Below are 13,476 nucleotides of genomic sequence, written 5' to 3'. Positions count from 1 at the left end.
TCTTTTCCTGTAGCTTGCATCCATTGTTCCGGGTCCTGTTCTCTGGAGCAGCAGAAAACAAGCTTGCTCCCTCCTCAATATGACATCCTTTCAAATATTTAAACAGGGCTATCATATCACCTCTTAACCTTCTTTTCTCCAGGCTAAACATCCCCAGCTCCCTAAGTCGTTCCTCATAGGGCATGGTTTCCAGACCCTTCACCATTTTTGTCGCCCTCCTTTGGACACGCTCCAGTTTCTCAATGTCCTTTTTGAATTGTGGTGCCCAGAACTGGACACAATATTCTAGGTGGGGCCTGACCAGAGCAGAATACAGTGGCACTATTACTTCTCTTGATCTAGACACTATACTTCTATTGATGCAGCCTAAAATAGCATTGGCCTTTTTAGCTGCCGCATCACACTGTTCACTCATGTTCAACTTGTAGTCTACTTGGACTCCTAGATCCCTTTCACACGTAGTTTCATTCAGCCAGGTGTCACCCATCCTATATCTGTGCATTTTATTTTTCCGCCCTAAGTGCAATACCTTACATTTCTCCGTGTTGAATTTCATTTTGTTAGCTTTGGCCCAGCTTTCTAGTCTATTCAGGTCATTTTGAATCTTGATCCTGTCCTCTGGGGTATTAGCTATTCCCCCTAATTTGGTGTCATCAGCAAATTTGATAAGTATGCTCCCAATTCTGTCATCCAGGTCATTGATAAAGATGTTGAATAGCACTGGGCCCAGGACAGAGCCCTGTGGGACCCCACTGGTCACTTCTCTCCAGGATGAAAAGGAGCCATTGTTGAGCACCCTTTGGGTTCGGCCGGTCAACCAATTACAGATCCATTTAACAGTTCCTTTGTCTAGCCCACATTTTACAAGCTTGTTTGCAAGAATGTCATGGGGAACCTTGTCAAAGGCCTTACTGAAATCAAGATATACTATATCCACAGCATTCCCTTCATCTACCAAGCTGGTAATTTTATCAAAGAAAGAGATTAGGTTTGTCTGGCATGACTTGTTTCTCTGAAACCCATTTTGACTTTTTGTGATTATGGCATTGCCTTCTAGATGTTCACAGACTCTCTGTTTAATGATCTGCTCCAGAATCTTTCCTAGTACTGATGTCAGACTAACTGGACGATAATTGTTGGGATCCTCTTTTTTCCCCTTTTTGAAGATGGGGACAACGTTTGCCCTCCTCCAGTCTGCTGGGATCTCTCCTGTTTTGCAGGAGTTTTCAAAGATTATTGCCAATGGCTCCGATATTACATTTGCCAGTTCTTTTAATACCCTTGGATGGAGTTCATCTGGTCCCGGAGACTTAAATTCATTTAGATTAATAAGGTGTTCCTCTACTATCTCTTTACTTATTCTGTGCTGAAATTCCCCTATTCTGTCCTCTGCTCCATTATCCTCAGGTTGAGCACCCTTTGCCTTTTCTGAGAAGACTGTGGCAAAGAAGGTGTTGAGTAATTCTGCCTTTTCTCTGTCTTCTGTTAGCATTTTGCCATCTTCTCTACACAGTGGCCCTACCGTTTCCTTCTTCTTCCTTTTGCTGCGGACATATCCAAAAAAGCCCTTTTTATTGTTCTTAACCTCTCTAGCAAGCCTGAGTTCATTCTGCGCTTTAGCTTTTCTGACTTTACCCCTACACATGCCTGCTATTTCTTTGAATTCCTTTTTTGTGATTTCCCCCTTTTTCCATTTCTTATACATGTTCCGTTTCAAACTTAGCTCAGTTGAAAGTTCCTTAGTCATCCATCCTGGTTTCTTGAGACACCTCCCGTTTTTCTTTCTCACTGGAACTGTTTGAAATTGTGCCTTCAGTATCTCTCTTTTGAGAAACTCCCATCCATCCTGAACTCCTTTATCTTTTAGTATTTCTGACCCTGGAATCGCCCTCAATACTTCTCTAAGTTTACTGAAATCCGCTCTCCTAAAGTCTAGGATGCGTGTCTGACTATGCCTGGCTTCTCCTTTCCACTGTATTACAAACTCCAAGAGAACATGGTCACTTCCACCTAATGATCCCACTACTTGCACCCCATTAACCAAGTCATCCTTGTTGGTTAGGATCAGATCTAAAATAGCTGACCCCCTTGTTGCCTCTTCCACCTTTTGGACCATGAAATTGTCTTCCAGGCAAGTGAGGAATTTGCTAGGCCTTGAGGATTTTGCTGAGTTTGACTTCCAGCAAATAGCAGGATAGTTGAAGTCGCCCATCACTACTAAATTCTGCATAATTATATGCAGAGTTGAACAAGAAAGAGTCAGAAATTACAGGTCATTCCAATTTGAATAGAAAGCATCTTTACTGGGAAATTCTCTAGATTGCTTCACCTTGCTCCCAACCCCCTACTAGTTTCCCCCAGTCAAAACATTCATCCTTGATACCAACCAGCTTTTCACATGCCTACATCTTCTGTTTCGATTACATACGTCACACAGCATTCATCTGTTTTTCCTTTTTAAAAACTCATCCTCTATCCACCCCCACTCAAGCCAGAAAGACTAGATGAAGAAGAAGACAATCCTCAAAGCCACACTCAGGTCTAATGTACTCAGGCCCATACATCATTCAATATTCAGTGACTTCTGGATGAATGTGTAAACAGCTGTTTTTGTGTGCTTTCAAGTCATTTCCAACTTATGGTGAGCCTAAGGCAATCTTATCATAGGGTTTCCTTGGTAGAGGGGGTTTGCCATTGCCATCCTCTGAGACTTAGAGAGTGTGACTTGCCCAAGGCCACCCAGTGGGTTTCCATGACTGAGCTGGGATTCGAACCTTGGTCTCCCAGTATCCTAGTCCAACACTCAAACCATTATACCATCGTGTACTATACAGCCTCCACTGAATATTATGGTCTTTAAAAAGAAATAATGAGAGGCAGTTAACTCCAGGGGTCTTTAGGGTTCCCATACTGAAAAACTGGGAAAGGCTCTGTACTTTAAAGTTTGTGTAGAAAAAGGGCACTGCTTGTTATCTTGTTGTGTGAGTAGCAATGCCTGTCAAAATTCCCTCTTCTATACAATCATGGAGGAGCTCTCCAGTTTTCACTCTGACAAACCTACTTGTCACTCAACAGCCAGTGCTGATTTTCAGGTATTACTTTTTTTTTTCCCAGCCAGGTCTTCTAATTGAAAGGGCTTCTAATTTCCTTCCTCATTATTTGTTTTTCTATGTTGTTTTTTATATTGTCTTAAAATCTTTTTGTCTTTTAATTTTAATGATTTTATTCATACCATGGATCCATCTTGAGTCCCATACATAAGTGAGATAAATAAAATAAATAAAAAAGAATGCTTGGTATCCCTTGATTCTAGTGTCCATTTTGTCACAGATGGTTGGCTCAGCACATACTTAGGATATTTAACAGTAAGATACAGAATATCCCGTCCACTTGCTGACTGCTACCTAGTTAAACTGCTAGGAGCATGATATGCAGGAAAGGTGCACTCTAAGAGAATCTAAGAATTTTTGGTGGCCACTCCTACTGTAGACTCTCAGACTCCCTGCTGAGGAAGCCTATGTGGGATTCCTTTCCATTGTTCTTCTACTGACAGACCTTTGGCATATAATCTGATCTGTTGTTGAACAGGGTTTTGCAGTTTGTCTTTTATCCCTGGGTCTTTGATTGCAAATTATGTTGTGTTTCCATCGAGATCTTATTTTCAACTCTATTTTAATATTGCTGACCATCTTGAGTTTTGCTTTGTTTTTGGCAGATGGAAAGGCCTGGGATGAAATTAAATAATTTTCTAATATCAGCTTCCCCAAGGTATGCCCTGAATTGATTGATCCAGTGCCTGAGTGAGAAAATTCCCCACTCATGCAGCACCAACCGTACCAGTAAACACAATAAAGACAGGAAATTCAGTTCAATGTTTACACAAGATAGGAATCTCAGTGCAATGTTTACACATCAACTACAGCCTAAAACCTTTATATTGCTGCTCGCACATAACTCTTTAAATGATAAACGACTAACTCAGCATAGCTGTCTATTAGTTTTACATACAGATTGAGTCTCCCTTATCTGAAATGCTTGGGACCAGAAGTGCTTTGGATTTTTTTTTTCCTTCAGATTTTGGAATACCTACATTTACATAATCAGATATCCTGGAAATGGGAGCTAAGTCTAAACATGACATTCATTTATGTTTCATATACACCTTATATGAAGGTAATTTTATACACAATAGTGTAAATAATTTTGTGCATAAAACACAGTTTGTGTTCACTGAACCATCAGAAAGCAAAGGTGTCACTACCTCAGCCATCCAGGCAGATGGTTTGGGATTTTGGAGTATTTTGGGATTCTGGATAAGGGAGACTCAACTTAAACAAGGGACTGAGGGCCACCCCATCTCATTTTCAGCTCCCTGCAGCTCATCCTTCCAGCCATAATTTGGGAAGACAATAACTGGATTGATCTAGCTATTTTCGGGTGCTGAGCCCTCTGACATAGCTCTCTGAAAAAATGCAGCCCTGCAAAGTGTCTTCTAGAAGGTTCTTTCCATCCACAGGTGCCTCAGGAGGATGGCAGAAACTACATGTGTGTTTAAAATTCTACTGCCTAATAGGGAATGAGAGTGTTTGTTGCCTAACATCTTTCTAGTCAGTTCATCTTGAGGCAAGTTCTTTTTTCCCTTCAGCTCAGGGTATTTCTGTACTGCACAATTATAGAAGTTTGATATAACTTTAGGTGCTGTGGCTCCATCCTACAGAATCCTGGGATCTATAGTCTGGGGAGAGAATTCTCTACTGCAATGGCACTAGAACTCCCTGGTGAAGAATTCTAAATCTCTCACAAAACTTGTTTAGAGGATTCAGTGGAGAACTTAGTTTTTGTCTGAGATGCTCCACAATTCAAGACCTAGAAGAAAAAAAAAAACCCTGCCTTTAGTTCCCCCTTTATGAATTCTACAACTACTTCAAATTTTTGATGAAGTCCCTCCACAGACTCCTTTTCCTTTGAAACAGATCAATACCTACATTTCAGTCTTATGTATGTATTTCCCAGATTTGTGCCTGTGAAGTCCATTCTGTGCCTTGCCCCACCTAGCTTCATGGCATCTCCATTTCAAGGTGGCCCTGTTGCCTTCAGGCCTCCAACATCACCTGCAAGATTCCCAGCATCTTCCCCAGTCCTGTATATGGCAACCATGGCTTTTTTGTTTCCATCTCTTCTTCTCTATTTATGTCCAGGCTCTATCTAGTAAAATCAAGTCTTCAGCCACCTATTTGGCGTAAGCTTTCATCAATTATGGCCCCCAAGACTTTTGATACCTGGTTCATCCCACCCCAGAAGTTAACATCTATCCAGTGCAGAAGTGGGCATGCACCCATGGTCAGCAGACAATTTTTGACTCTGGCTGACCTTTGGTGGGCAAAAGTGATGTTCCTGGATGATGAAGCTCCCAGTTTGTTACTTCTGAACAGATTTTTTCTGCACCCTTCTTTTGGGGTGTTTCAGAGTGCCCCCCAATAACAGAGCCAAAACCGAGATAGTGTTTTGGCAACTCATCCTGAAGTTTTTCAGCTGCAAAATGGTTCCAGAAATTCCTTCATGGCTGGGAAGAGGGGAGTCCCATCAAGGGCCACATGGCCCCTAGGGGTTTTTGCATAATTCTTACACTTGGTCTAATATTACTGCTGGTGGTGAAAGCTCAACTGGATTAATCCAGCCAACATCTCCACTCTGACAGTAAAGTAATTTGGTAATTCACCTATTTTGCAATATTTTTATTCAAGTCTTAAGCATATGTTCGACCACTAGTATTGATCTAAATGAAGACCATAGTCTCACCATGGCAGGAGTTGCCTCTAGGGCCACAATCTATAGGTTTTGATTGGTCACATGTGTACCCTTAAATGTTAGAATTCAGAATGTTAGAAATCAGCATGCAAAGGGATCTTGCAGCACCTTTGAGACTAAATGAAACATAGAAGTTGATACATTGAGATTTGTAGACTTGAGCCTACTTCCTCAGATGCACTAAATGTTGAGTGCAATATGTTAACAGGTGCACACATTTTTTCCCCTGCCAGTTTTTTGATTAATCCAGTTTTGCATCATTCTGAAGAGTACCTGGGAAAGCCAGGAATATCAACAAGGCTGCTGCAATGAACATGACTGTTTTAGACACATCTATGATGGTTCCCACAAGTATTTATCTCTTTCCACACTAAGCCAGTTTTGGAACCGTTTAGTAGGTTGGCTGTTGAGTAGTGGATGGACATCTGTTTTTATTTTGTTTGGATTTTACTGTTATTAAGACACCCTGAGGGATATTTTTGGCAAACTGGAAGGAAATAAATTTAGTACACAGATATAATTACATTCCAATCCTATATATATCCTATATAGTTCAATCCTACTCCAAAATATATCCAACTGCATTTGACAAGACTTCTCACTTGATAAGCCAGTATAGGACTGCAGCTTTAATACTCTTTTAATAGAAAAGGAAAAGATGCAACTACTGTATTCTTTAGGAATAAAACTGAGTAGATCAAAATCTGCTAGCAATCTGCTCTGGTCAGTTTTACCACTTTCATTTACTTGTAGGACTGCAGTTCAGAAAACATACAAAACATTTTTTTCAGTTTTTTTCTCTAACCATATTGTCCACATCCATTATCATGCTCATACATTTACTAAGTTACCAATTCTGTACAAGAAGTCATGCCATGGCATAAAGAAGAGAAAATGATTATGCAAAAATAGCAGTAGTTTCTCTAGCCCTAGGCCATAGGTGAGCAATTGCAATAGCCTCCCTGGCTGAATCAATCCACCTGTAGTGTGGTCTCCTCTCCCTCTTTTCCTACTGCCTTCTACTTGACTGAGCATTATTGTCCTTTTCCAATGACTTTGACAACTACAGTTCAGTCATCTTGGCCTGTAGTGAAAGTACAGGCTTTATTTACTCTGCACCAAGGTACAGATATTCTTTAACTAACTGGATATCTTTATTCCCCACTTTAAATGAATTATGTAAATCACCTAATGTCATTATTTTTCTTCATCTTCATATTTAACTGTAATCCTGCTTTTGCACTTCCTTTATTAACTTTTTGCAATAGTTACTCCAAGACTTTACTGTTTTGTGCAAGCAACATGGTGTCATTTGCATATCTTAAATAGGTGATATTCCTTCCCCCAACCTTTTTACACCTCCATCCTCTAATATCAAATCCTGCTCTCTGCATAATATGTTCTATATATAAATTAAACAGGGTGATAAAATGCAGCCTTGTCTGACTTCTATATTCTGTTTTAACAGTGGCCTCTTGCCCTGAGTATAGTTACACATCCGATGCTGTGGCATTCCTATTTCTTTTAGAGTGATCATGATCTACACAATCAAAGGCCTTGCTACAATCTATAAAACACAGGTTATTTTTTCTGGAGTTTTGGTGCATTCCATTATCCAGGAAATATTTGTTATAGAGATACAGGGGCAGATTTTCATACAGCTTCTACACCAGTGATAGGCTGCAATGCCCTGAAATTGGAAGTTACTTCAAATTGCAACTTCTGATTTGTTGTGGGATTTTGGGGGATTGTTAAGAAGAGGAGTGAAGTGTTTTGAGAAAATCCTGGAGCAGTGATTTTTTTGGGTACATTTTTTGACACCTTTTCACTGAAAAGTTTTTGGGGGAGCAGATGGGCTTGGTGGTTTGTTGGGGGCATAAAAATGGGAGCAGTGGACCTCACCTTCCCCACTTTTGCTCTAGGCAGGTGCTATTTGGTATTTCTATAGCCCAAGAGACTGAACTTAATAAAGATCCCACAGGTTTTCAAGAATCTATTCTGGGACAGGGAATCTAACTCACTGCCCCAGATGCTGTTAAACACCAATTTCCAGCTATTCCATCCAGTTTGCCCAAAGGGCAGGGATGATGGAAGCAAAAAAATGGAGGGCCACTTGTTTTTCACCTGTAGTCTGTGCAGTTCTTCTCAGTGCCCTCTGATCCACACATTCAGAATCTCCTCAAGCCAGTGATTATCTACTGTATTTCCACATACTGATGATATATGCTACTGCCTAGAGGTCTTCAGCTACTGTGGGACAGCTGGGCAGCAGTCTTTTCCAATCCTCTATGGATCACTTGCCAAGATTCTGCTGTTCTTTTAGGACAGCTTTCTACAAAGTGGTCCCCCCTCAAGATAAACTGGACTCACAGTTCTAGCGGGCCATACATCTGGCCAGACATACAAGAGGGTATCTCATGTGTACTGAAGGTGAAACAGCCTGAGTGGAGGCATTGCTCTCAGTACACAAAATCCAGTTACCATAAACTGTTTCAAGCTCCAGACCAGCCTTACAAATTCCTTGGCAGATCCATTCTTTGGATTCCCCAGATATAGCCATGCCAGCAGTCCATCATGCCTCAGCCCAGGACTCCTCCTTCTATGCAAGGATTGTTCCATGCCACGCTAGCTATATTTTGTGCCTAAGAAACTTTTCTGATTAATCACACCCAGATTTTCCACTTCTGATCAACCACACTTCTGCAAAGGCACTTGTTCTCTCCTTGTTCTGCAGCCCCTGTCATCCCATTCCTACTGACCCAGGAAGCTGCTGCACATCAAACTCCATCTCACCCAGTGCTGCCTATTCTGATGGTCACTAGCAATTTATGGTCACACCAGTCGGTAGGGACCGTACCCTGTGAGGCTGTTTTTACTAGACGTTTGTTGTTCTGTTTTTTCAATTGGCTCTAATTTAGAGTGATACTTATCCTATTTTTTCTTCAATTTGTTCAGTAGGGGTTTGCTATTACTATTCTCTGCTTCTGAGAGTATGACTTAGCCAGGATCCTCCAGTGAGTTTCCACAGCTGAGTGAGGATTCGAACCCTGGTTTCCCAGAGCCCTAGTAAGAACATTACTTCATGCTGACTCCACTCAAACATCATACTTCCTATTAAAACTTCAGGAAGGTTACTTTTCTTGGACTTCATCTCCCAGAATCCTTCAATTAGGATGGCCGGTGGCTTTTCCAAATCACAAAACTATACTCCATCCTTAACTTTGTGTGTGTGTGTCTCTGTATTTAGACCTCCCCTCCCATTCTTTCTACACCCACATCTGGTGCTACCCAGATCTTGTACTATTTTTACTTCTTAAGTGTATCTACACTGTAGAAATAATGAAGTTTGGCATCACTTTAAGTGTTGTAGCATCATCCTATGGAATCCTGGAATCTGTAGTTTTACAAGGTCTTTAGCCTTCTCTGCCAAAGAGTGCTGTGCCTCACAAAACTACAAAACCCAGGAATCTGTAAGATAGAGCCATGGCAGGTAATGTGGAGTCAAACTGCATTATTTCTACAGTGTAAATGCACCCTCAATCTCATTTACTTTCCAGTCCATTTTAGGAATATGGTTTCCCCAAGACTGCAACCAATCCACAGGTGACACAAAAGATCTGTGACTGCTTCTCTCAACACTTCCAAATCAGCCTAAGAGAATCCAAACTGTAGCACAGCAGGATGTGGTGGAAAAGAAGAGTGTTTCCCCTCCCCATTGCTGTTTCTCTCCACCTACATATTATCCCTTGGAAGTTTCTGTTGGCTTCTATAGGGAAAGAATAAAGAGGGAAGGAGAAACTTTCCCCTGCATTGCTCACATCTGGAAGTCAGACTCACTGTGAAAGTTGCTAAAATCACATCTGCAGCCGCCTACACCTGTTTGAAAGTTGGAGCTCTATCTAAACTATGGGTTTATAAGTGGCTTGGCCCACAGCTCTGCCAAAAGCTCCTATTTTATTCCTAGGTTCCAGCTGCAGACACACAGTTCTTCTATCTAGAGCCTGAAAAGGTTACTTTTTGGGTGTAACCCCCAATCCTTAACATTTCCAAGGTCTGTGTAATGAAGAGAAGGGGCTGAGGATGCCTGCATCACCTTTGAGCAATCTATTTTAGCATCAGTTTTAATGGAAAAAGTTAGAAGTTAAAAGTGTGTGTGTACATCAGAAATCTGCAAAGTTCCTCCAATCTCACCAATGAGGATGATGTCCTTTCTACCCTTACGATATTCTGAAGACTTTCTGCCAATGATAAATGTATTTCAGCTTGTCTAAAACCAGTGGTTTCCGTGTTGGACTATGACTCTGGAGACCAGGGTTAGATTCCCAGCTCAGCCATAAAACTAAGTGGGTGACTTTGGGCAAGTGACATGCTCTCAGCCTCAGGGGAAAGCAATGGTAAACCTCCACTGAACAAATCCTGCCAAGAATTCCCATGACAGGTTTGCCTTAGGGTTAGAAAAGACTTGGAAGGCACACAACACACCCACCCACAAACCTACAATCCCCATGGATACCTAACTCTGCCAGTGCCCCTTACCCCCTGCCACTAAACCAGTGGTCCCCAAGAGAGACAACATCCTTCCACCCCTATGGAGCCCAGTCTCCAAGGTGGGGAAACTAGAGGAGGCTGCACCTTAAATGCCTCTCTTAAAAATAACACTCTAGAAATGTGTCTCTGGGCAATTGTAGAAGGCTTTCCTCCCTCACAACACTCTAGAAGAGGCAATGGGGCATTTGGGAAGGAGGTTTTGAAGTATTAATAGCAGCAGTAGTACTAGTAATAGTAATTAGCCTTCCACCCCCTCCTCTGCTGTCCCTCCTAACCAAATGCCCTTCCCCACATCCCCTGCTTTCCCAGCCTGGAGTTATTCTGGCCCCACAGGGGCTCCCAAACTCTGGTCCTCCGGGCTCCCCAAAGCCCCAGCCTCCTTGGCCAATAATGGTCTGAGACCCTGGGAGCCCAAGCTCAAAAACACCTGGAAGGAAAGAGTTGGGGATGGCTGCTGGAACTGGCCACTGATGACCACAGCGGGAAGGCATGAGTCTGCTGGAGAAACAAGCTACCATTCCCGGAAAGCCACCGCAGGCAGGAGCCATGGCAGCTACAGTGGGCTCGACCTGGATTCTTTCTGCGGTGTGGATGCAGCTTCTGAGAAGCGTCACCGAGGGGGAAAGTGTCTGAGGAGGAGGAGGAGGGAGGGCTCCCCAAAGTCCCCTTTGTCAAGCAGTGTTTCCCAGCAACCAGGAAATCTGGGATCTGAAGTCCAAAACATCTGGAGGATTGAAGTCTGGGAAGCACTGGGTCCAGATGTTTGGATAGCAGAATTCCTGATCGTTGGTCCAACTTGGCAAGGGCGCCTGGGAGCTGGAGTCCAAAACACCCGATGGACCAAAGTTTGGGAAACTGATTGGAGGATCAAAGCCTGGGAAGCCCTGCATTCTGGAGAACCAAAAGTTCGGGAAGCCCTGCATTCTAGGGAACCCAAGTCTGGGAAGCCCTGGACTCCCGGGGCTCAGCCTTTGGGAAGGGCCCGGGCTGACCTGGAGGTGCTGGCTCTGGTGCTGGAGGGCGACCATGGGGTGTCCCTGGTGCTCCTGGGCGGCGCAGAGCGGGCAGACGGGGGCCCGGTCCCGGCGGCAGAAGGCCTCGAGGGGCCGGAGGTGGAGCTTGCAGAGGCTCTCCTCGATGTGCTTCAGGGGGGCCACCAGGCGGTGGGCCTGGAAGGCCGGGCTGCGCAGGTGGGGCTGCAGGTGGGGCCCGCAGAAGGAGGCCAGGCAGACCAGGCAGGACTGCGAGGCCAAGGCCCGCGAGTCCCCCGTGCAGAAGTCGCACAGCACCCCCTCCGCCTCCTCCTCCTCCTCCGCCTTGGAGCCGTCCTGCTCCGGCTGGGCTTCTCCTCCTCCTCCATCCTCCTCCCGGGGCTCCATCTGGGGGTTGGTGCGGAGCTGGAGGAGCTCGGCCAAGGCGTGGTTCTTGCGGAGCTGGAGCTGGGCCGGGAAGGGCTCCTGGCACAAGGGGCACCGCGAGGAGCCAGAGGAGGAGCCAGAGGCGGCGGAGGGGCTGCCCTGGTCTCCGGCGGCGGGGCAGAGGCGGTGGGCCTCCAGGCAGCGCAGGCAGAAGTTGTGGCCGCAGGGCAGCGTCACCGGGTCCCGCAGCGCCTCCAGGCAGATGGGGCACCCGAAGGCCGCCCAGGAGCAGCCGCCACCGCCGCCCTCCATCCTGGAAGCAGCCCCGCAGCCAAGGAGGGCAGGGCACGGCGATGGGAGGGATGGGGCCAGGGCTGGACCAACTCCGCCCCGATGGAGGAGGAGGAGGAGGAGGAGGAGGAGGGCCGGGGCCGGAGGGAAGAAGGGGACTAGGCGCGGGGGTGGGGGGGGGGGCTGCATGGCTCCAAATAGAGGAGCTTATGGCATTCCTGCTGGGCCAGAAGGGCTTGGCACGGAAGGAAGGAAGGCAGGAGGATGCCCCAAAGGAAAGCTCCCAGCACTTGCTGCAAATGGCGTTCCAAACATTGGTCCCAATGGAAATCCATGCTTCAAGGGGGGAAGTATGGAACCAGGAGAAACCCCTGCCTCTCCTCACCTTCTCCGGGATTCCTCCTCAGAGGGAGGCAGGGCAGAATGACCAAGCCATGGAAATCCACGCTTCTTAGCCCTGCTCAAAAGGGAGGACCCTTGGGGATGCCTCCCAGAGAGACTCAGGAGGCATGGCCAGCTCTAAACACCCCCAAAAACTGGGGGGGATTCTCTGAAGAAGGTGCTGGTGAAACGTCAGGAGGAAACTCTTCTAGAACATGGCCACGGAGCCCCAAAACCCACAGAAAACTATGGATGCCGGCCATGAAAGCCTTGGGCTCCACGCTGTTGGCAACTGTTGTTTGTGTGCAGCTTCAAGTCACTTCTGACTTATGGCACCCCTAAAGGCGGGGTGACCTTGGGCAAAGCCACACTCTCTCAGCCTCAGGGGAAGGCAAGGCAAACCTCCTCTGAACAAACCTTGGCAAGAAAACCCCAGGATAGGTTCTCCTTAAGGCCGCCATAAATGACTTGTACACACAACAACCACAACAACAAGACGAACCTATTACAGGGTTGGGTTTTTTTGACAGGATTTGTCCAGAGGAAGTTTGCCATGGCCTTCCTCTGAGGCTGAGATAGTGTGACTTGCCCAAGGTCGTCCAGTGGGTTTCATGGCTGAGGCAGGATTCAGACCCTGGTCTCCCAGAGACGTGGTCCGGCATTCAAAGCACAGTGCCCCCAGCACTTTTGTCTGGGGATCCTGCGTGCATTTTAATACAGCCGCCATTTTCTGGGGCCCTCCAAGGGCTGGTTTTCTCTGGAGTAAATCCCTAATGAATCATTAAGGGGACTTACTCCTTTGTCAGATGCATGGAGTCAAAGAGATCGTGACTACTCCATAGGCATGACTGAGACAGCGCCCTCTAGTGGCAGTCAGGAAAAGCACGCTAAAAGTGGCGGGAAATCAGAAATGTAGTGCCTTTGAACCAAGAGATCCTTTCTCCATTTGGAGACTCCAGTTCACAACAACAACAACATTTGAATCTGATTCTGAAGGCAAGAACCTACTGGCGTTTCCTCAGAAGTAGCTCAAACCACAACACCCCAAAGGGGTTTGCCTTTTTCTGAAGCTGAGAGAGTGTGACTTGCT

At 45.3% G+C, this 13,476-nt stretch overlaps 1 protein-coding gene across 2 annotated transcripts in view; it reads right to left on the bottom strand.

Moving 5' to 3' along the window:
* The window catches only part of TRIM47 (tripartite motif containing 47), a 35,244-nt gene extending 23,208 nt beyond the window's left edge, over window positions 1-12,036 (bottom strand). For both annotated transcript variants that reach the window (XM_089535854.1, XM_089535862.1), the window contains exon 1: window positions 11,349-12,036. In XM_089535854.1, coding sequence (XP_089391980.1) covers window positions 11,349-12,026 — 678 coding nt within the window. In that variant the 5' untranslated portion in view covers window positions 12,027-12,036. The remainder of the gene's footprint in view (window positions 1-11,348) is intronic.
* Between the last annotated feature and the right edge of the window lie 1,440 nt (window positions 12,037-13,476).

This window comes from Sceloporus occidentalis, unplaced genomic scaffold, assembly GCF_023333645.1.
Source record: "Sceloporus occidentalis isolate IW3139 unplaced genomic scaffold, rSceOcc1.0.p SCAF_1, whole genome shotgun sequence".
NCBI classification, from domain to species: Eukaryota; Metazoa; Chordata; class Lepidosauria; order Squamata; family Phrynosomatidae; genus Sceloporus; species Sceloporus occidentalis.
Note: the sequence above shows the minus strand (reverse complement) of the source record. Positions and strands in the feature narration are given on the sequence as shown.